Raw genomic sequence first — 24695 nt, forward strand, 5'->3', positions numbered from 1 at the left:
AAATAACTATAACCTCCACCCCAATTTTTTCATGTTGTTTATAGATAGTTTTCTGTATTGGAATTTGGCACCATGTCCCTGAATGGATGTGTTAATGTTAGTTCCCAGAAAAGCCATTTTAATGCCAGTTTCTTTCACCTTGTTATTTGTTATATTTGCGTTTCAAGCACCGATGATGTACGTTTTCTCTGAAAAGTTTCTCATGAACAGTCCTCGAATTACAACAACTGAGCCCAAAATTTATGTTACGAAGTGAAACATTGTCTAAGTTGGTTTGCCCCATTTTATGACTTTTTTGCCACAGTCGTTAAGCGAATCATTGCATTTGTTAAGTTAGTAACATGGTGGTTAAGTGAATCTGGATTCCCCGTTAACTTTGCTTGTCAAAAGGTTGCAAAAGGGGGCCATATGACCTTGAGGCACTGCAGGGAGCCTAAAAATGAGTCAGTTGACAAGCATCTGAATTTTGATCATGTGACTGCAGGGATACTGCATCGGTCATAAATGTGAGAAACGGTCATAAGTCATTTTTTCAATGCCATTGTAACTTGCAACTGTCACTAAAAGAACTGTTGTAAATCAAGGACTACATGTACATATTGGTTTTGTGGAGATTTTAGTCTAGAACAGCGATGGGGAACTTTTTTTGGCTCGCATGCCATAAGTGGGGGGAGCGCAGGGGGGGGTCGTGCACGGGTGTGCCGCACCCATAATGCAACGCACGACATCCCCCCCAGTGCTCATGCGCGCATGAGAGGCGCAACCCCCCATTTTTTGCATGCTTTTTGCGCCCTCCCCAGGCTCCAGAGGCTTTATAGGAGCATGGGAAGTGCGAAAACAGCCTTCCCTGCACCCCCGGAGGCCCTCCGGAGGCTTCAGGGACCTTCAGGGAAGCCTCCGAAGGGCAAAAAAATGCCTCTATGAGCAAACCGGAAGTCACTTCCAGTTTGCTCGTAGGGTCGGTTTAAGCCCTCCGGAGGCTTCAGGGAAGCCTCCTGAACGTCCCTAAAGCCTCCGGAAGGCTTAAACCAGCCCTACAAGCAAACCGGAAGTCTGTTTCTAAACAGGAAACCGTTTTTTGCGCTCCGGAGGCTTCAGGGAAGCTCCTGAAGCCTCCAGAGGGCCTCCGTAGGGTGGGGGAGGCTGTTTTCGCCCTCCCCAGGCTCCTGTAAAGCCTCTGGAGCCTGGGGAGGGCGAAAAATGGCTTTAAAAAAGGCTGAACTCAGTGTGCCACCTGTGGCACGCGTGCCATAGGTTCTCCATCCCGGGTCTAGAAGAAGAGAAATGGGGATAATCCAAATTGTTGTAGGAGAAATTGTAAGAATTTGAGGAATAACTCCTGGGGAATGTCAACATCTGCAAGAGGGGTGTTAGATATGGTGTCATAATAAAAGTCTCATCCCATTTGAACATGCACCCACAAAAGGAATGGACCTTTGGTCAAAATACCACAATGTCATCTTGCAGGTTTTGACCCTTCCCCATCTCATCCCACACAGGGGTCTCTGAATTGAGGGTTCTTGTTAATCCCCTGAGTTCTCCTCCCCTAAGAAGGTGTCCTTGGCATTTGGCATTTACTGAAATTTACCTGCACAAGTGTGTAAAAATGGTAAATATTCAGGATACTGATCAAGAATATTCCTTTCCTTTTTCAGATAAATTGTTTTTCGCCCATTATAAACCCAGAGTGCATCTATTAATCAGTGGTGGGTTTCAAATTTTTTTAGAACCTCTTCTGTAGGTGTGGCCTGCTTTGTGTGAGTGGCTTACTGGCCATGTGACTGGGTGGGAGTGGCTTGCCAGCCATGTGACTGAGTGGAAGTGGCTTGGCCGTCTTGTGATTGTGTGGGCGTGGCCAACTTGTAAAATGTGGCGAAACTCACTTAACAACACTCTTGCTTAGCAACCAAAATGTTGACTCAGAAACTCTGGCATTTGAAGCACGTAAGTCTTAAAGCTGTCAAGTTACAAGACCCTTGCACCCCATACCTTTTAGGGGAAAAAAAAACCCAGGGATGTTCAAACTTGACAGCTTTAAGACTTGTAGACTTCAACTCCCAGAATTCCTCCTCTAGTTATGTTGGCTCAGGAACTCTGGCATTGAAGCACACAAGTCTTAAAGCTGTCACGTTACCAGACCCTTGTACCCCTAACCCTTTAAAAAAAACTCAGGGATGTTCAAACTTGACAGCTTTAAGACTTGTGGACTTCAACTCCCAGAATTCCTCCTCTCGCTCTTCATCTTGATGATGTGCAGACAGGCAGGAGGGAGGGAGCTGGAACCGGTTCTAAATGGCACTGTAATTTGTGGAACCTCTTCTATAGAAGAGGTTAGAACTGGCAGGAACCCACCCCTGCTACTAATGCTATGTGTTGTTTTCTCTTTTTCCAAAATCCTCTTTCTAGATATTTGAAGTTCACGCTAGAACAGTATGTGGAAAGCGATTACACACTTGTCTACTTTCACTATGGATTAAACAGTCAAAACAAGCCATCTCTGAGCTGGTTGCAAAGTGCCTACAAAGAATTTGACCGGAAGTATGTTTTTTTTTTATTTGGTTGTTCTTTGCAAATGGGATGCTTTACTGATAAAAGCACAGTTCAGCCAAACTGAAATATTTTAATTTTTACTGACTACTGTATTTTATCCTTGCTGCCCACCAAATTGCTTAGGCCTGCCTCTTGAGATCCTCTCAACATCCTTGTGAATGGAAGAGATAGAACAGAACAGAATAACGGAGTTGGAAGGGACCTTGGAGGTCTTCTAGTCCAGCCCCCTGTTAGGCAGAAAACCCTACACTACTTCAGGCAAATAGTTATCCAACATCTTCTTTAAAACTTCCAGTGTTGGAGCATTCACAGCTTCTGGAGGCAAGTTGTTCCACTGATTAACTGTCCTCACTGTCATGAAATTTCTCCTTAGTTCTAAATTGATGAGAAATATTGGTTAAAATCCAGAATCCAAGTCCAATATTCTTGTAATTACAGCTAAAGTGGCTGTTACAGGCCACAATGACATCACGTATAGTTTAAAGAACACAGGACCTGTATCACTTGTACGTCACCCTAATGCTGGGTTGCTTCACCTCACCAACTTTTAAAATGTGTGGGTTTCAACTCCCAGAATTCCCTAAGCCTCAAAACACAAAACGTGTGGGAGAAATGCTATTTGATTGTTTTAGGCTCATGAAGGAAGACAGGATGTAAATCTCACGAATGAGAAAATAAGTGCATAATCCTGCCATTGGGCCTTGCCACAGGTGCTTTTTCAGTTCTCCTTTTGATATTATCACAAGAATGCTTAATTTATAGGGCTGCTCTCTATAGAACTTTGAAGAAAAATCTTCCAGTTTGAATATGAACTGCTGGGCCTACTTCAAGAAAACAATTTCCTTGCCTTTCTGTGTGGGCGTAGAAAATTGGCAAACAGTGACTGCCAAATTCTAAACAAGGATATCTTATATTTTATGCGTTGGACTCCCAGCTACCTTGAACTTGGCAGTTTCACACTTTTAGATGTCAGATGCTACATATATATATAAACTGCTATATATTTGTTGTAAAAGAAATCTAATAGATACCTTTCACCCTGGCTTCGCTGATAATGGATAAGAGCCTGTGGCCTAATGGCTAAGAAGTCTGCCTAGTATGTAATATAGCCCAGGTTCAAATCCCAGTAAGGGTATGGCTAGTTGATGAGAGCTAAATATCTTGAAATAGATCTATACTAGTCTCCCTTTATTTATTTATCAGCACAAATACAACATACATACACACACACACACACACACACACACACACATATATATCAGCTTTTTTCTACTTTTCCCCCCTGCCAGCATGACATAAAACCCTAAAGAGGTTTAACTGCCTCTTATCTGTTAGCATGAAAACTAGAAAACTCTGAAAATGCCTGGCTTATGCCAAATGCAATTAACACCAATCTTTTAAATGGATAAAAAGGAAAACAAAATTGATACAATTTTCCACATTATTATTGCGCTGGTATGCAATCACTTTATCTTGTCTACTCGTGTGATTGTCACTAAAAATTTGACACTGACTAGATGGTTACTTAATGATCCATCAATGCCATCATTTTAATTGGCAGGTGTTTCTTCAAGAGAGAGCAATTGGCCAACCTTGTGCGGCGTTGGAAAGGCCCGGCTTAGTTAATAATTGGATGGGAGACCACTAGGAAATTTCAGGGTTATAAATTACATTGGGAATTTAAAATAAAACAACTTGGAAGAAATTGCTGGGAATTTTGAAAAGAAGAATCCTATGGATTTGTGCATTCAATTATTTGCTTCTCTGGCACAGCTCTTTTTAAAAAAAATATTTGTAAAGTAATAATTACTACAATACAGCATGGTAGAATCACAGTGTAAATAACAGTATTTCTATTAAAATAATTTCTAATATAAATCATAATTGTCACACTATCTAGAAGAGGAATTCTGAATTTCTTTTCAGAAGAAATGCAACAATCAATGTACAGAGTCTTTCATACAGATAACCAGTGGTGGGTTCCTGTCGGTTTGGACTGGTTCAGCAGAACTGGTAGTGGTTAGGCAGCAGGGTCTCTGGAACCAGCAGTGACCCAGGCCTGCCGCGCCCCCGAACCGGTTCTCAGGTGGTGCTGTAGGCGCAGCCATCTTCTTTTTGTGTTCAGAACAATTTTAATTGCACTGCGCATGCAGCATGCATTGAGCACGTATGTGCAGCATGCACATCACTCAACCACCAGTAGTGCCTGCCAGAACCCAGCCCTGCAGATAACTCACATCGCTTGTTAGCCTTTTGGCTAAGATCAGGTATAGTCACATACATTTTTAAATAATTCTATAAGCTGAAGCATTAAGGCGTTCAATGCAGTCTGCAAAATAAAATATTAACGTTACACTGATCCATCTTGCAAGATGCATTACAACACAGTGTATATAAACTGCTTGGATAATGTTAGGCAGTGTTTTTCAACCTTGGCAACTTGAAGATATGTGGACTTCAGTTCCCAGAATTCCCCAGCTGGCATGCCAACTGGGGAATTCTGGGAACTGAACTCCGTATATCTTCAAGTTGCTAAGGATTGAGAAACATTGATGTAAGGATATGATATGATAGCTGCAGTAATATAAGTCATTATTTTAAACAAAAAGGCAAATTTATTAACTAGCTTTAGGGCCCCGCCAATTCCTGTCAAGCTGCAGAGCAGGATGTGCCTAGAGCCTATGGTACATGTGCCAGAGGTGGCACGCAATGCCCTCTCTGCTGGCACATGAGCCGTCACCTCAGTTCAGCTCCGCGACAGCCAGCTGCTCTTCCAGTCTCTGCCGCACACGCATGGGGGATGGATAGCATGTGGGGGGCCACGCATGCATTGTATTTTTGGGGTTCGGGCGCACATGCATGCTTTGGGCACTCCTGCCAGAAAAAGGTGAGCCATCACTGGTCTAGAGTAATCGCTTTCCCCAAGCCAAAATGGACATGCACGTCCCAAAGCTCAGGGAAGATGGAGTTATAGGGTGGACCAGTAGTGGGTTTTGGCTCCCGTTGCAACCGGTACGCTGCAACGGAAGCCGGGCGTGCACCATGGGCATGCGTGCTGTGCCTGTACATGCACTCACCACCTGCGATGCTCCAACTGCTTGGCGGAGCATTGCGCAGGCACCGTACGTTGTGTGTATGTGCACATATGGCCCGTTTCCTTTAAATACAAGTAAGGAAAGAGGGCAAGCAGGTGGGCCCTCCAAAGCACCGTTCTGGTACGGTGGCTGCTACTTCCGGCAGGCACCACTACGCACGTACCGGGGCATACTGCCTGCAACCCACCACTGGGGTGGACCCACAGCGGACTGCACAATTCAGCAACCACTCTAAGGTTTTTTTAAAAAATGATGAGCATTCTATGCCGTCATGGTTGGCTCTTAGTGACAACATAGATAGATTTTCTCCATAACAATCTATCCCTAACTGGCCCTGCAGCTCTTTCAACAGTCACCACTGTAACTGAGTCCTCTTCTTCTTCTTTCTTTCCAATTTCTGCCCACTAGAGCCTTCTGTGGATAAAAAGAGGAGGCAGCATTCACAGCAGGCTAGAAAAAGCCAAGTAGCAGACAAGCTTATCTCTAGAGTGCAATGAGTACATTCTGTTCCGTTCCTTTCTGCTTCCAGCACTGTGGCCGAGTTCAAATTCACCTTGAAGGCTGTAGAGTGATGGTGTTCTTTCAGTACAGCTTGGTTATTGAGTTCTCCCATTTTGTGGATTGACACAAGATACTGAATCCCAGGGAGACGGTGGCTCAGTGGCTAAGATGCTGAGCTTGTTGATCAGAATGTTCGGCGGTTCGAATCCCTAGCGCAGTGTAATGGAGTGAGCTCCCGTTCTTTGTCCCAGCTTCTGCCAACCTAGCAGTTTGAAAGCACATAAGACAAGCAAATGAAATAAAATCCACAACTGACTAAGCTTACCTCAAAGGTAAGCGTAGGGACGCAGTGGCTCAGTGGCTCCGTGGCTAAGACGCTGTTGTCGATCAGAAAGGTCCATCCTGTCGAATCCCTAGCACCACGTAATGGAGTGAGCTCCCGTTACTTGTCCCAGCTTCTGCCAACCTAGCAGTTCGAAAGCATGTAAAAATGCAAGTAGAAAAATAGGGACCACCTTTGGTGGGAAGGTAACAGCGTTCCGTGCGCCTTCTGTGTTTAGTCTTGCCAGCCATATGACCACAGAGATATCTTCTGACAGCGCTGGCTCTTCAGCTTTGAAACGGAGATGAGCACTGCCCTCTAGAGTCAGGAACGACTAGCACAGATGTCCGAGGGGAACCTTTACCTTTACCTTTAGTGAATCCTTGGACCTGCCAAACGGGAAGTTTGACACACCTAAAACAAGTAAAGTTTTTGAAGTCGCAGGTTTTGGATTTGAGCCATCCCAAATAGCAATAGCAGTTAGACTTATATACTGCTTCATAGGGCTTTCAGCCCTCTCTAAGCAGTTTGCAGAGTCAGCATATCGCCCCCACAGTCTGGGTCCTCATTTCACCCACCTCGGAAGGATGGAAGGCTGAGTCAACCTTGAGCCAGTGAGATTAGAACCGCTGAACTGCAGATAACAGTCAGCTGAAGTGGCCTGCAGTACTGCACCCTAACCACTGCGCCACCTTGGCATCCTGCTTTCTGCAAATAAGTGCAGGCCCGCAAATCCACACTGGGGTTTGGGGGGCCTGCACCCCAAAGATGTGGGGTGATTCTTCTGGGCAGATTTCTTTATTGTTCTACACCTGTGGACTGAATGTTGCTGAACTGAAGCATTCTACTATCTACAAGAAGTAAATACTCTGAGGACAGTTAGGGAGGACAGTCTTCACCCTCTTTCTTCCACATAAACCAGAGGTGCAGAAAGATGGCTGGCTGAGGAATTCTGGGAGTTGAAGTCCACAAATCATAAAAGGGTCATCATTCCCCATCCCAAACATACACCATTGAACTGAGATGCTTATACTCTTGGGGAATTCACTCCCTCCCTCCTGGGAACCCAGACTACCTTCCATCACAATAAAGTAAAGGTAAAGGTTCCCCTCGCACATACGTGCTAGTTGTTCCCGACTCTAGAGGGCGGTGTTCATCTCCGTTTCAAAGCCAAAGAGCCAGCGCTGTCCGAAGACGTCTCCGTGGTCATGTGACCGGCATGACTAAACACCGAAGGTGCATGGAACGCTGTTACCTTCCCACCAAAGGTGGTCCCTATTTTTCTACTTGCATTTTTATGTGCTTTCGAATTGCTAGGTTGGCAGAAGCTGGGACAAGTAACAGGAGCTCACTCTGTTATGTGGCGCTAGGGATTCGGACCACCAAACTGCCGACCTTTCTGATCGACAAGCTCAGTGTCTTAGCCACTGAGCCACCGTGTCCCCCATCACAGTAAGAGGGGACAAAACAGCAACTGGAAGTCAAAATTCTAACTTCAATGCGCTGGCAGCTACACTGGAAAGTAATTCTCAGTTATTCAGCAGACTTTGGTGGTGCCAGCCACCAACAAGGACACAGCACATCATTTATCCGTAAGGATCCTGAATTGACTTGCCTACAAACACAGATACTGGGGGAAAAAATAGAAATGCCATAGAAAAACTGCTATACTTCATTACTCCTCAACTGGCAATACAAACTTCTCATTGGTTTACAAGGACATATTTTAGGGACATGCGGGTGGGGTGGGGGTTAATATCTGCAAGATGGCAAGCCTACCACATTGCCAGCTGCCTTGCAGATGTTGAGTCACCTTTCCGAAGCAAGAATGCTTGGAGATCAGTTTATTTGTGCCAAGAATGTTTAGTTTTCATCATCCTGGTTCATTTTCTCTTCCAAGTCTCTTTAGGAATTCAAAGCACAAATACATCTGAAACATAAACATTAAGTCAAATGGTTTGTGTGATAGAGTGTGTGTGTGTGTGTGTGTGTGTGTGTGTGTGTGTGTGTGTGTGTTTTAGCTGCATTTATAAAGATCTTTTCTCTTCCTTTTTTTCTTTTTTCTTTTCTTTTCCTTTCTCCATTTCAGGCACTTTGCTGGTATCATTTGGAGAGATTTATTTTTCCCTCTGTCTTCATTATTCGCAGCAAACAATTTAGGTAGTGGTTAGTAATGTAATAGCTGTATAATTTTCACCTACTTGAATTCCATCTAAAACTGACCATTTCCTCTTTTTTTTATTTCGCATTCAATTCCCTTTAAATTAGATGTACTTGGAAGGCAAGTGCATAATATGCCAGTAATGAAAACTTTTGCTTCCATTCGCCTGCAGCTGCTTCGCACCACAGCACTTGGAAGCTGTCTAACACCATTTAATTTTCTTTTCTGCAGATACAAGAAAAACCTGAAAGCACTCTACATTGTACATCCCACCAACTTCATCAGGATAATTTGGAATGTTTTCAAACCCCTGATGAGGTACAGTCTGGATTCCTTTTAGCAGAAGGAAAGCTAAATTCTTGCTCTTTTACCATTCTTCAAGGATGTCTAGAACAGTGTTTTTCAACCTTGGCAACTTGAAGATGTCCGGACTTCAACTCCCAGAATTCCCCAGCCAGCATTCGCTGGCTGGGGAATTCTGGGAGTTGAAGTCCGGACATCTTCAAGTTGCCAAGGTTGAAAAACACTGGTCTAGAAGCACCTGCAGGATAGAAAATGAAGATTGAAATCGTTGGGGCGCTCAGTAATCTTTAAATGATAGAGATGTGGTTTTCCACACAAGTTTAAGGTTTTTTTTTTTGTAATCAATGTTTTATTTTATTTTTTTTTATTTTTTTTTTTTCTCTAGGAAATATATTTTATTCAATTTTCACATTCCATTTGCAATCATTTATATACAGGGTATTTACTATAAGAAAAGAAAAAAAAGAAAAAGGGAATAAAACGAACAAGTAAAAAGGAAACACAACTCATCATTCACAACCCCACCTAACCCTTGCGTCCTCCATACACCCCATCTACCCCCTCCAACTTTCCTTTCTCCCTCTAACACTCCCCTCCTACTTCCCTTTCCCCTCAAGCCTTCCTTCTCCCCTTACTCCCCAGACACCCTCCTTACATTCCCCTTACTCCTTACATTCCCCTTACTCCTTCCTTACTCCTCCCTCTTCCTTCCCTCTACCTCCCTCCTTGGTGTATGCCTTTATTCGAGTGTTGTTTGATCTGATAAAAGTAAAGTAAACCAAGGAAAATAATAATAATAATAATAATAATAATAAAAAAAGGAACCACCGTATATAAATACATTCTTGTTCTTATTAAAACTATATTAACACCCCCCCACCCCACCCCCCACAATCCCCATCCCTAATCCTCCCGACTTCCCAGGGTCCACACCTGGCACTACCTTCTATCTAAGATATCTTGTATACATATGGATTAAAAAATAAAAGTAATATATCAAAAAAAAAGAAAAGAAAAAGAAAAGCAGAGAAAGAAAAAAAAAAGGAAAAAAAGAAAAGAGAAAAAAGAAAAAAAGAAACCACTCTTTGTGTTGATCTCAGCCCCCCATCTTTATCTATGCTTAAATAGTATAAATCATTCTATCTATATTTTATTCTCATCTCTTACTTCTTTGCTATTTACCCCGACCTTCTGTAGACTCTCCCGTTCCCTTCCTAAACCTCATGATCCCTTCCAGTAAGATTTAAGCAGCGTAGTTTATGCCATATATTCAAATATAACTTTACAGACAAGTAATCAAACTTTCCCATCTAGTAAAATTTAAACAACGTAAATGATCTTTCTTTACCCCTTTTTCAAACAGTAATTCAAAATAATCTAACCCGATTTCCCCTTCTTAGTAAAGTTAAGCAGCGTAGATCAGATATTACTTTACACAGGAATCAATTTCTGTAATTCCAACCGACTTCCCCTTCTAATAGAATTTAAATAACTTAGTTCATTCCACATGTATTTTACCCTCATCCCCCACTTGTCTGATATTTACCACTATCAAATTTATACTACCATTTGTTTAAAAGTTTAAACAACATAAATCATTCCACATTCTTTTTACAGTTATCTTAAGATAATCCCAAGCGGCTTCCTATTCTAATAAGCTTTAAACAACGTAAATTTTGCCCTCATCCCTTGCTTGTCTAATATTTATCACAAATAACGTAGTACTACCATTTGTTTAAAATATAACTCAGAGCGATTTGTAGCATGAATCATTCCACATATTCCAATAATACTTTCAGCAAGATTCAGTTAACCTTCTATTTTAAGGTAGTCGCTTCTAACAAAGTTTAAACAACATAAATCATTCCACATTCTTTTTACAGTTATCTTAAGATAATCCCAAGCGGCTTTCTGTTCTAATAAGCTTTAAACAACGTAAATTTTGCCCTCATCCCTTGCTTGTCTGATATTTACCACAAATAACGTAGTTCATTCCACATGCATTTTACCCTCATCTCTTGCTTGTCTAATATTTACCACTATCAAATTTATACTAGCGTTTATTTGAAAAATAACTCAGAACTATTACAACCAACTTTCCCTTCAAATAAAAGTTAAATAGCATGGATCATATTCAAATAATGCTTTCAGCAAGAGTCAGTTAACCTTCTATTTTAAAATAGTCCCATCTAACAAAGTTTAAACAACATAAATCATTCCGCATTCTTTTAACCACTATCAGATTTATGCTAACGTTACTTTAGAATCTAGCTCAAAGTAGTTTCACCCAGCTTTCCCTTCTGATAAAAATTAGTCCACTTTTTCTACCGGAGAGAGGTCTCAAACCCCCATTCAGTCCTCAACTTTAGGAAGTCTTTTGAAGTATCTAAATTCTCGATCTGCGTTCTTCTGCTTCTCTGAGGGAGGAGGGGCTACCCCCTCCATCTTGCAGCCGCATGGCCAGCCGTTTGCTTTCTCCTTCCGCTTGTCTCTCCTCTCTTCCAAGCGCGTCAGGAAGTCCCGCCTTCAGAATCCTACAATAGAAATCTTGAGCCTCCGAAACAGAGTTAAGACGAAGTCTTTGATTCTCAAATGTAACCGTGATGCCGGCAGGGGCCTCCCATCTGTATCGAATCTGTTGACTCCTAAGCTCTTTAGTTAAAAAGGCGTAGTCCCTTCTTGCTCTCAACATTTGGAAAGGTATATCTTTGAAGACAATCACGTCCTGGTCATCAACTCGGAGACTGTTATTATGAAACTTTTGCACAATCGCGTTTCTAGATTCTTTTGTAGAGAAATGTATAATTATGTCCCTCGGGAGCTGTCGCTGTTCCGCTATCAATGAGTTCTGGCGATAGATTTTCCGAATCTGCCAATCAAAGTTAAGTCCCGGGCTTCCCAGCGCATGGCTGAAGGCTTCAGCAAATGTCTGTTTCAAATTCTCTTGCTCCTTTTCACGGAATCCTCTGACTCTTATTGAAAATGCCTTCCTATCAAAATTTAGCGTCATAAGCTGTTCTTCGTTATTTCTAATTTTTTCTTGTAAAATTTGAATATTGGTAGTCAAATCAAAATTAGCCTTCTCCAGACTTTCCAATTTGTTCTCTATTTCAGCAGAGTAATCTGACAGGGCAGACACGGCTGCAAACGTATTCGCCTTCATTTGATTAACTTTAGATTTTAGATCCTCATAAAGTTGCAATACAAATTCCTTAAGTTCTTGCTTAAGGGCATTAAATATTTTAAAGAGATATTCCTGTGTTAAAACTTCTCCAGTAGAGGGCGTAGGAGACAAAGGCTGTGTTTCCAAAAAAGATTGTTTAAATTCTTTAGACACATTTGTAGCAAGACGTTTCTTTGATCTGGGTGCCATAATAGATAAACAAGTAAGCAGTGCTTCGCTCCCCTCTATTTCCAAAGAAAAAGAGTTTATTTTGTTAAGGAGCGGTCTGCAGGAAGATAAGCCCGGCTAAGTACATCCAGTAATCATCCACGGAGAGAAATCGCCATTTTAAAGTCTATTTAAACAAAGAAGTCTTTAAGACAAATGGTGCTGGTATTTAAGATAGTAATAAAGCATAAATCTCACAGGGGTGGTACCCTCCCGTATCAACTCTAGCTTGGAAAAAACTTTGTTTTGTCCTGGGGGGGGCTAGCCTGTCTGGGGCTGCCAAAAAAAAAAAAAAAGGCAGCTGAGAAGAACTGGCCGGAGATAAAGGCTCCGCTTCGGCTGGATCTAATCTCTTCCACAGCCAAAAAAAGAAAAAGGCTGTGGCTTACGAATAGACCCTAACCTACGGAGCTATCCTCCCTGCCCCTTTCTTAGCCAAAAAGGGGTGCTATCTATGATCTTATTTAGATATACAGACCAGATCTCTGAGGAGCTCGGTGGAGCCCTCCTCGGCAACAGGCCACGCCCACAGGAAGTCAAGTTTAAGGTTTTTTAAGGTTTAAGGTTTTAACGGATTTGTATGCCGCCCAATCCCGAAGGACTCCGGGCGGCTTACATAAAAACAATTTTAAAAATATTAAAGGAATTTAAAATACAAGACAAAGCGAATTAAAAGAACACAACATACACTCAATCTTAGTGGGGCTGGAGTTCAATCAAGATCAGCAGCCCCAGGCCTGCCGGAACAGCCAGGTCTTAATAGACTTTCGGAAGGCCAAGAGAATGGGGAGGATCCGGATATCAGGGGGTAGATCGTTCCATAGGGCCGGGGCAGCTACAGAGAAGGCTCTCCCCCGAGGAGCCGCTAGACGACATTGTGGAGTCGACGGCACCCGGAGAAGGCCCATCCTGTGAGATCTTATTGGACGCTGGGAGGTATGTAGCAGGAGGCGGTCACGGAGATATCCAGGTCCTAGGCCATGTAGGGCTATAAAGGTGATAAACAGCACAATATCCTCAGATCTCTAAGGATCAATCCATTCCTACGGTAGAGAGAACTAATTAGCTAGAACTATATATTGGAAATGTTACTTAGGATTAAATACATTGAAAATCAAGAATATGAATTATACAGAAGTGCTTCTTTCTCGCATAAACCTTCTCTTTGGGTCAATTAATTCCCTCTCATGAAAGAATGGGATTTATTTATTTCATGCTACCTTCCAGTAGATGGAGCTTCAATATACAATTTTTCTGCTCTACTCTGAGTAATAATAAAAGGCTTTTCTTCTTGATAAGCTTTTTGCAGAATAATTTCCAGAAAAGTCAACAATGTTTAAAAATCCATTTTAATTCCATTTTATGGCCTTTCGGAGATGCCTGATATCGTAGGGCAAAATGGCTGTGGTGGTTATTTTTTTTTAAATCGATTTAAAAGGTTACTTTGATTAGTAAAATTGAGTATTGTTCTCAAAATGGGCATTTTAACTTAAAACAAGTAGAAGCTTTGTTTGCATATTCTTAACCTAATATTTGGGCATATCTACTTATTCCGTCGATTTTATTTCTGGAACTCATAATAGTACTTTTAAGGAGGAAAGACACATTTTCAAAGGACTTTAGTCTGAACTATATATGGGTTTGCTAAGCAAAGTGTTCTATGCTTCCAATATTGCTTTTTCTCGGTCCTATTTTTTGTTTCCCTTCCCCCCCCCCCCTCATAGATTTATAAGGGGAAAATTAATGCATTCAAGCCAGAGGGGGTATTCAGCGGGTTCTGACCAGTTCTGGAGAACCGGTAGCAAAAATTTTGAGTAGTTCGGAGAACTGGTAAATACCACCTCTGACTGGCCCCGCCCCCATCTATTCTCTGCCTCCCGAGTCCCAGCTGATCGGGAAGAAGTGGAGATTTTGCAGTATCCTTCCCCTGGAGTGGGGAGGGAATGGAGATTTTGCAGTATCCTTCTCATGGAGTGGGGTAGGAATGGAGATTTTGCAGTATCCTTCCCCTGGAGTGGGGAAGGAATGGAGATTTTACAGTATCCTTCCCCTGGAGTGGGAAGGGAATGGGGATTTTGCAGTATCCTTTTCATGGAGTGTGGTGGGAATGGAGATTTTGCAGTATCCTTCTTATGGAGTGGAGTGGGAATGGAGATTTTACAGTATCCTTCCCCTGGAGTAGGGTAGGAATGGAGATTTTGCAGTATCCTTCCCCTGGAGTGGGGAAGGAATGGAGATTTTACAGTATCCTTCCCCTGGAGTGCGGTAGGAATGGAGATTTTACAGTATCCTTCCCCTGGAGTGGGGTAGGAATGGAGATTTTGCAGTATCCTTCCCCTGGAGTGGGGAAGGAATGGAGATTTTGCAGTATCCTTCTCATGGAGTGGGGAAGGAATGGAGATTTTACAGTATCCTTCCCCTGGAGTGCGGTAGGAATGGAGATTTTACAGTATCCTTCCCCTGGAGTGGGGTAGGAATGGAGATTTTGCAGTATCCTTCCCCTGGAGTGGGGTAGGAATGGAGATTTTGCAGTATCCTTCTCATGGAGTTTTAGTAGTTTTAGTAGTTTTATTAGAATTTGTAGGCCGCCCTTTTCCCTGAGGGGACTCAGGGCGGCTCACATAAAACTGGGGATGGGGAATACAAACATCAAGATAGAGACATATAATAAAATGGTAGGCAACATACATACATCATTCGGGAGGGGTAACTGTCCTTATCCCCAGGCCTGACGGGCGAGCCAGTTCTTCAAGGCTATGCGGAAGGCTTGGACGGTGGAGAGGGTACGAATCTCCACGGGGAGGTCGTTCCAAAGGGCCGGGGCTACTGCTGAGAAGGCCCTCCTCCTTGTAGTTGCCAGCCGACACTGGCTGGCCGATGGGATACGGAGGAGGCCTAGTCTATGGGATCTTATTGGTCGCAGGGATGTAATTGGCAGAAGGCGGTCTCTCAAGTATCCAGATCCACTGCCATGTAGGGCTTTATGGGTGATTAATAGCACCTTGAAGCGCATCCGGAGATCAACAGGCAGCCAGCGCAGCTCGCGGAGGATAGGTGTTATGCGGGTGAATCGAGGTGCACCCGCGATCACTCGTGGAGTGGGGAAGGAATGGAGATTTTACAGTATCCTTCCCCTGGAGTGGGGTAGGAATGGAGATTTTGCAGTATCCTTCCCCTGGAGTGGGGAAGGAATGGAGATTTTGCAGTATCCTTCTCATGGAGTGGGGTGGGAATGGAGATTTTACAATATCCTTCTCATGGAGTGGGGTAGGAATGGAGATTTTGCAGTATCCTTCCCCTCGAGTGGGGAGGGAATGGAGATTTTCCCCTGGAGTGGAGAAGGAATGGAGATTTTACCGTATCCTTCTCATGGAGTGGGGTGAGAATGGAGATTTTGCAGTATCCTTCCCCTGCCAAGCTCACCAAGCCTTGCTCACAGAACTGGTAGTAAAAATTTTAAATCCCACCACTGAGATTCCAAGCACTTTGATCTTCAGAGAGTTTTGATGATGAGCTATATTACAGTATAGGTAGTCTTCGACTTACAACAGTTCATTTAGTGACCATTCAAAGTTACAATGGCACTGAAAATAGTAACCTATGACCATTTTTCACAACTACAATCTTTGAATCATCCCCATGATCATGTGGTCAAACTTCGGGTGCTTGGCAACTGGCTCATACTTATGACCATTGCTGTGTCCCAAGGTCATGCGACAAGGAAAGTCACCGGGAAAGTCAGATTCACTTAACAACCAGGTTAGTAACTTATCAACTGCAGTGATTCACTTAACACAGTGTTTCTCAACCTTGGCGACTTTAAGTCCTGTGGACTTCAACTCCCAGAATTCTGGAAGTTAAAGTCGCCAAGGTTGAGAAACACGGACTTAACAGCTGTGGCAAAAAAGGTCCTAAAATGGGGCAAAACTCACTTAACAGATGTCTCACTTAACATCAAAAATGTGTGGCTCAATTGCAAGTCAATGAGTAGTTATATTAATAAGAAAAGGGAGAGAAAATTTAACATTTTCTCAAAGAAAGGGAAGTTTCTTTGTCACCATTAACTTTCTTTGATTTTTTGGCTGTCATATGAGTCCATCATTTTAACATATGTTTTGAAACAATGATGGAGTTCTGCACAGTTATGGAAGATGATTGGTGCTTTATTACATTGCTCCTAGTCCTACTATAGATAATATGTTGAAGGGCACTGTGGAATTGCATTTTCCCCATTAGCTGTGGTGGTGCAGTGTTAGAATGCAGCATTGCAGGCTAATTCTGCCGACTGCCAGAAGTTTGATTGTCACCGGCTCAAGGTTGAGTCCACCTTCCATCCTTCCGAGGTCGGTAAAATGAGGACCCACATTGTTGGGGGCAATATGCTGACTCTATAAACCGCTTAGAGAGGGCTGTAAAGCACCGTAAAGCAGTGTATAAGTCTAAGTGCTATTGTATTATTCCTGCTGTCCTGGATTTAGCTATTAGAGAACATAAAAACATAATATATAAACACACCATAAGGGCCCCAAAGTGCTTTTTCAAAAGGGCAACTGGACTTTGTTTTTCCTTGAAGACATTTTGCTTCTCATCCAAGAAGCTTCTTCAGTTCTGCCTTGTGAAGAAGTATAAAACTCTGAGTGCTATTGCTGTTGTTGTGTTCACTTTGCATGGGAAACAGTCAACAATATATAATAACAGGCACAATTTTGATTATTTTTTTGACACAGCTGTTTCTTCCCTATGGAAACCCCTGAGCCCAGCTGGACTATCTAGTTGGGGCATCACTATCAACCAAAAATCTTACAATAGGACATGCCTTTCCCTACATTTTTAAGACGGAAGTTTTTGTCGAGTTCTTGAAAGAATCGTTTCCAATCTGTGCAGCTAGAAGTTCTATTCTGAAAGACAATTATTCGTATCAGACCGATCACAAGCATGGTGTGTGCATACGTTTGATCGTATGAAAATGGGTGCTTCCGCCATTTTGTGCCATTCTGGTCCTGTCTGATAAGCAATTCAGGTGTTCCTCCTGCTCCAGATATTGATACTGATAGAAGGTCTTCTGTGTTTTCAGCCACAAGTTTGGAAAAAAGGTGTTCTATTTGAATTACTTAAGTGAGTTGAGAGACCACCTGAAATACGAACACTTGAATATCCCCGAAGAAGTGATTCGGTATGTGATTTTTCTTCTTACTTTAATATTTACAGCTATTTTTATTTTTCTCAGACGCCTGCCCAGATTTTGATACAACTGATTTAGATTAGCCTGTACTTTATAGAGCTAAGCACTTTATATCATAACCAACGTGAGTGTTGTGGCTCACCGGTGCCCAGCAGAGCTGGCAGCAGAGTTAGTGAGGAGGTTGGGGAGGAACATGGGCCAGTCCTGAGGGCTGAGGAAAGCTCAGACGAGGGCTTTGTGTCAGAGTCAGAGAGGGAGCTTAGACAGCAGTGAGGCAGAGGAACAGCTGGAGCCTGTTCCCAGTGTGCGCATGTGCTCCAGAAGACCAGAACAACTAAGAAAGCAGGGTCGACTTAAGAGTAAAGCCACATCTTGGAGGTGATTGGCCCAACCCATAGGAAACAAAAGAGGAGCGAACTCCTTCTCCTCTTCCTCCTCTGCCTCCTCCTCTCCTCTTCCTCCTCTCTGCCTCTTCCTCCTCCTTCCCCTCCTTCTCCTCCTCCTCCTCTCTACTTCTTCCTCCTCTCTACCTCCTCCTCCCTGCCTCCTCCTTCTCCTCCTCTCTACTTCCTCCTCTACCTCCTCCTCCTCTCTTCACCATTTTCTCTTCTACCTATGAGTTTAGCTTGAGGGATATAAGTGGACCAAACATTTTACCTGTTGAATATTGAGATTGGGTTTTCCCACCAGACACGATGAAAATCTTCAGATGAAACAGAAGAGCAGATCCCTTCCTCCAGCAAAACTTCCTCCACCACGGCCTCCTCTTCCAACGCAGCAGTTTGGAGTCAGCCTTCAGTAGTAAGCCCCCTGCTTTATTTGACTATGTTGCTGAATGGAATCTTACCCAGTGGTGAGGTTCATATAATTTAACAATCGGTGCTTTGCCCTAATGAATTCTTCCAACAACCAGTTCACCAAACTGCTCAGAAAGTTAACAGCCGGTTCTCCCGATGTGGTGTGAACTGGCTGAATCACACCACTGATCTGACCCCTTCCTTAGATTAACTAGTCCACCTTGATGGCATCTCAGGCCTGCTACATGTCTTGCTGCCAGGACCTTCAGCTCCACATCTGGGCTTGTAAAGGAATACCAAAGTCATCTTGGGGATAAGGTCAGAGGGAACAAACTGTTATTGGGGAGGGGGGATTTATCAAACAATATTAGCTATCATATTTTTCGGAGTATAAGACGCACCATTTTCCCTCAAAAAAGAGGCTGAAAATCTGGGTGCATCTTATACACTGAATACAGCATTTTTGGCCTCTCAAAACCCTGCCCCCTTTGCAAAATATGGCCGTGCATAGCCTTTAGGAGGTTTCCAGAGTGCTCCTGGTAGCTGGAGAGAGCAAAAATGAGCAAAAATGGACCATTTTCTTGCTCATTTTTGCCCCCCCCCCAGCCCCCAGGAGCACTCTATAAGCCTCCTAAAGGCTATGTATGCCCTTTTTTAATGAAAAATGGGCCAATTGTTTTGCTCATTTTTACCCCCCACCCCCAGCTCCCAAGAGCACTCTACAAACCCTCCTGAAGGCTATGCATGCCCTTTTTTGGACAAAAACTGGGCCCATTTTTGCGAAAAATGTGCTGTTTTTGGGAGGTCTGCAGAGTACAATGTTTTTTTTAAAAAATTGCCTCTTCAAAATCTTGGTGCATCTTATACTCCACTGCGTCTTATACTCCAAAAAATACCGTCTTATACTCCGAAAAATACAGTAATCCTGAGGAAAAGGGAATCTTGCAAAAGAACTCACACTAACCCCATCTTGATTTTGCGTGTGATAAGGTGGAGTTCTGTAGAGAGAAACAGTCAAATTTTCTCTTTTTCACCCAACAATCAATGTTCCCTCTAAGGTGTGTGGCTGCGCGGCTGCGCACGTGGCAAGAAAACACCACGCAGCAGTTTCCCAACTGCTGCACAGTGATTTTTAATGTCACAGGCTCCGGAAGCTGAGGGCCCTCAGCTGTCCTGGTTAGGGTTAGCACGGGTGCGGGGCAGATGGCGGCAGGAGATTACGCGGCACGGCCAGTCTCCTAGGACCTCCAGGACCGCCGGCTGCGCCACTCAAACTACCATCAGTTGCCCTGTGTTCAGCAAAGCAAGCCCGGGGAGGTCCTTTGTGGGTGGCCAGTCCTAGCCACTTGCGCCCGGTGCTGCGGCTGAAGTGAAGCCGCCAAAGCCCCCGCCGCCACCAGAAAACTGCTGCTGCCTCCTCCTCCTCCAACAGCACTGCCGGATTTGCTGCCCAGTGCTGCAGCTGAGGGGAAGCCGCCAAAGCTCCCGCCAGCACCCCCGCCCGTGGCAGCGGCGCCTCCCCCTCTGCTCGGAGCACCTGAGCTGCCCCCTCCTCCTCCGCTGTGCTTTTGAGGAGCCATGTGGCCTTTTTCCTGCTCTTGCCCCCTGAAAAGATGGCTGCAGGCCTGACAGGCGGCCTCTCCTCAGAAGAAAAGCTTATCCTAAAAAGAGAGTAATGTGGGGGTTAACATAAGCATAACTAACCACCTCTCCCCCACCCCACTTCAGGGGGGCCCTTTGGCTTGTTGGGAAATTTATCATGGTATTATCAAGCACCGTCCCAACTGGAGATGTCTTCTAGTCACGCCCTACAGGGTGCAGGGCAAGATGTCCTTGACTCTTTGAGAAAGGAATGTTATTATAACTATATATCTCCCATACGCCATAGAATCCCCCCTCCCATTTTCCCACAGCATTGAAGGTGGCAGGCTGGAAGACCCAGTGCAAAATATAGCTTCCAGGCCAGACAAAGGAATTCCTTGTAACACTTAAAGCGTGGTCCAGAGATGCTTCATTCTTGCACAGCAATGCCTACTAATACAAGCTGACATTTTCTGCCTGTCCAAGTTATTAATAGCTACCGATAGTGTCATTTCTCCTTTGCTTAAGAGAAATGCAGTGAGCTATAATGGTGAAAGAATGATCAGAGAAGGAATAAATGTCCTGTGTTTTCTATCTGAAGCAAACTTATAAGCTTTCCTTATATTGGAGCTTCTAAATATGAGTTGGGGGCTCAACCGCAGCGGTCATGGAACTAATCCCGAGTGGCCGGATTCATATTTCAGCCAAACTCAATTATGTCTCTCTATATCGCTTCCTATCTGTTTAGATAGATTTTGACCTTGTTTTAACACATAGAGGCACTCCCTCATTTTAACCTGATAATAACCTTGAGGACTTGATTTGGCTGGGAGAAACCTAATGGCCCAAAGTCAGCCAGAGGCCTTCTAGCCTTCAAGATCAACAAAAATCCTGATGAGTCGATGTTCAAGATGTTTTTTTGGCAGGAGCATCATCATCATCATCATTTTTCTTGGGTGTATTTTAGGTCCCGGCTTGGGTTAGGAAGTTGGGATTTGGGGATAGTGTCAGACTTGCCTCACTCAATATCCAAGAAAGAACCCCCCCCCCAACTCCAAATAATTAGAGAAAAGATACTTTTCTCTAATGGAGCCGAGGTGGCGCAGTGGTTAAATGCAGCACTGCAGGCTACTTCAGCTGACTGCAGTTCTGCAGTTCGGCTGTTCAAATCTCACCAGCTCAGGGTTGACTCAGCCTTCCATCCTTCCGAGGTGAGTAAAATGAGGACCCGGATTGTTGTTGGGGGCAATATGCTGACTCTGTAAACCGCTTAGAGAGGGCTGAAAGCCCTATTAAGCGGTATATAAGTCTAACTGCTATTGCTATTGCTTTTAACTGGATATGAAATGAAAACAGCAAAAGTGAAGCAAGATCCGAGGCTAAAAAGTGTGAACTCGTACATTTCAAACATTTACCCAAATCCCTCCCCCCAATTATCCCGACCCACTGTCCAATCTCCAGTCCCCAAGGGTGTCATGCGGGGTACATCTTAAGGCAGCCTCGTTCCACTGGTATGCAGAGATGGTTGGCCTTGACCAAACCCAAACACGAACCTTCAGCATGCGCAGAAGATGGTGAGAACAAAACTCCCTTTTTTGAGATGCCTCGAAATGTGTCCATCAGCATGCTTCCCCTCCCAAATACCATGAGCCTCCTCCCTTCCCATTACTATGGCAGCCGATAGTAAGCACGGGAGATAGAGGCTGACAGATAGTGTCCCACGCACAGAGGTGGGTTCCTACCAGTTCGCACCTATTCAGTAGAACTGGTTCGTCAAATCTCCCGAACCGGTTAGAAGAGGTTCCACCAGTGGACCCGGAAAGCAGGCCACACCTACAGAAGAGGTTCCAAACTTTTTTGAAACCCACCACTGGTCCTTGGATATGATTATTCTACACTATCATGCTCATATTTATAAAACTCAGTGCCTCTGTGAAAGGTAAGGATGACCACTGCGTTTGTGGTGCAATTAGAACATTGCGTGTGTTGAAGTTGTTTTAACGCAAACCAAAGATGCCTTTTAAAAAACCAAGTTTACATCATATTCTTATGCATGCCAGTGCTGTGTGTGAGGTAATTTAAGATGGTTCTGACAAGTGTCAGCAGTTTGTCATTTCTCCTTTGCTCCTAGCAGTTTGAAAGCACATAAAAATGCAAGTAGAAAAATAGGAACCACCTTTGGTGGGAAGGTAACAGTGTTCCATGCGCCTTTGGCATTTAGTTATGCTGGCCACATGACCACGGAGGCGTCTTTGGACAGCGCTGGCTCTTCGGCTTTGAAACCGCCCCCTAGAGTTGGGAACGACTAGCACATATATGCGAGGGGAACCTTTACCTTTACCTATTGTTTTAATTTTTTTTATGTTTAATTGCTTTTATATTTTTAGAACTGTAAGCTGCCCAGAGTCACTGGTTGAGACGGGTGGCTATAGAAATTGATTGATTGATTGATTGAACAAACGAACAAACAAGTTATTTTTCCTTGAACAAGGTTCAAAAACTCTTTCTGTGAAGATAACACGTTTCATTTTTACCCTGTTAAGGAATTCTGCTGAAGTTATGTTGAATGAGCTCCACAACTGATTTTCTTTTCACATTGGATGTTCCAAGTAACAACTTGCTATCAAATAACATTGTTCTCTATATGGGGGCATGTGTCAAAATCTACTAGATGGCAGACACAGCGTCAAAACCAACGCACTGCCTCCTTTTTTTGAGACACTTCTTTTTTCTTTTCTTTTCAAATGTAAGGCAGGTTTAACAGATTAAAAGCAAGATAGCTTTTCCAATGCTGTGATTTTTGTTCAGGTCATGTTTCAACCTGTTTTCTTTTCTCCAACAGCCTCAGTGCTAAAAACAAAGGGGAATTAATCCCACCTGTAATGAATCACACAGTGGCTTACTTGAAAAAAAGAGGTAAGGATTCACTTCATATCTGCCTATAGTTCCATCATCTTAATGGAAGAGACCGATTTCTGCAGACATATTTGAGCCGATTCATAGAAATGAATGATTTTCAAGAGACTATCCAAAATCAAGCAAGTCGTTGAACATTTGAGATAAATATAGGAAAAGAATAAACCTAAACTTCTCCCCTCTTGCTTCTTCCTCTTATGATGAAGAAAGCAGTAAGAAATTTCATCAGTGGAGAAAATTCTGTTTAAATTACAAGACTTTATTATGAACAGGATAAAATTAAGGTCTCTTGAGAATTTTGTTACACCATGCTCTTCCACACTCAGTTGGTTCCAATATTCCCAGATCAGTAACACGTCAACAAAAGAATTTAAAAAATAAGGGAGGACAATGAAAAATTAGACTGAATTTGAAAATCTTGTGACTCAAATACTGAACATTTGCTGGGTAGAATGGAATGGAATAGAATAGAAAGGAATAGAAAAGGAGAGGAGAAGAGAAGAGAGATTGGAAGGGAAAGGAATAGAATAGAATGAAACTGAAATTGGAATGGAATAGAATAGAATAGAATAGAATTCTTTATTAGCCAAGTGTGATTGGCCACACAAGGGATTTGTCTTTGGTGCATAGGCTCTCAGTGTACATAAGAAAAATAAAATAGAATACATTAATCAAGAATCATAAGATAGAACACAGTGATAGTCATAGGATACTCAATAAGCAATCAAATCATACTAGAAGACTAAGTAAAACAATATAAATTGTAAAGATACAAGCAACATGGTTATAGTGGGAATACATTCATCAAGAATCAGAAGATACAACACTTAGTGATAGTCATAGGTTACTAATAAGTAATCAAATTATACTATTCTAGGAAATAAAAGAATATAAAATTTAAAGATACAAGCAACATGATTATAGTCATAAGTGGGACGAGACAGGTACTAGGAAGGAAGAGAATAATATTAGTAATACAGTCTTTTAGTAGGTAACATGTATTCTATTAATAAAATACAATTCAGAACCTGAACATATCTAACTGAACAGATTTTTTTTTAAATGAATGATTTAATGGATGCAAAATTTGAAGACACAGTTAAACTGTGGCACTTTGAACAGAAAAATAATAAATAAGAGCTGTGGTGGCTTTGTGGTTAGAAGACAGTACTGCAGGCTACTTCAGTTGACTGCCTGTAGTTTGGCAGTTGTATTACAATTTAACAAATAAATTGAAGGTGTGTGGACTTCATCTCCCCGAATTCCACACGTCTTCAAGCTGCCAAGGTTGAGGAATTTTACACTCACCCATAAAGAGGTGACCAACGTTTTTCTCACTCTTTGAAACCAACTACCAATTGTCTTTGTGAGCCTGTTGCTTTTTCTGTGCGCCCAGCATCACGTACAACCAGGCAAAGCCATCGAGCTGTGATGGCAAACCTATGGCACATGTTCCAGACATGGCATGCAGAGCCCTCTCTGTGGGCACGTGCACCATTTCCAATTGGTCTTCGTGGGCACCAGAGCACCAGAAAACGGCCTGAAAATGACCCAAAAAAGCCAAAAATGTTTTCAGACCATTTTCAGACCAATTTTAGAGCTGTTTTCAGACCATTCTTGGGCCATTTTCAGGCCGTTTTTGGGGGGTCGTTTTTCAGGCCATTTTTGTCTCGGCAAATTGCCTGAAAACAACCAAGAAAACCAGCCTGAAAAATGGCCTAAAAAAGGCCCGGAAACAGTCCAAAAACCAGCCTGAAAAATGGCTTGGAATACGGCTCAGAAAAACAGCCTAAAAATGGCCAAAACCAGCCAAAAACAGGCATGTGTGTGCTGGCCAGGTGGTCTTTGGGTTTCCGGCACTTCAGTGCATGCAAATGCATGTGAATGCACAGGCAT

General features: G+C 43.0%; 1 protein-coding gene across 1 annotated transcript in view; it reads left to right on the forward strand.

Annotated features, from left to right (window-relative positions):
- ARHGAP8 (Rho GTPase activating protein 8) overlaps nt 1-24695 on the forward strand; it is a 58840-nt gene that overhangs the window by 20328 nt on the left and 13817 nt on the right. Inside the window, exons 5-9 of the mRNA XM_087722215.1 lie at nt 2407-2538; nt 8861-8947; nt 17398-17496; nt 18196-18306; nt 22726-22799. Of these exons, the coding sequence (XP_087578341.1) occupies nt 2407-2538; nt 8861-8947; nt 17398-17496; nt 18196-18306; nt 22726-22799 (503 nt within the window). The remainder of the gene's footprint in view (nt 1-2406; nt 2539-8860; nt 8948-17397; nt 17497-18195; nt 18307-22725; nt 22800-24695) is intronic.

This window comes from Thamnophis sirtalis, unplaced genomic scaffold (assembly GCF_051295495.1).
Source record: "Thamnophis sirtalis isolate CommonGarterSnake01/CBP01778 unplaced genomic scaffold, rThaSir2_p1.2 scaffold_9, whole genome shotgun sequence".
NCBI lineage: Eukaryota > Metazoa > Chordata > Lepidosauria > Squamata > Natricidae > Thamnophis > Thamnophis sirtalis.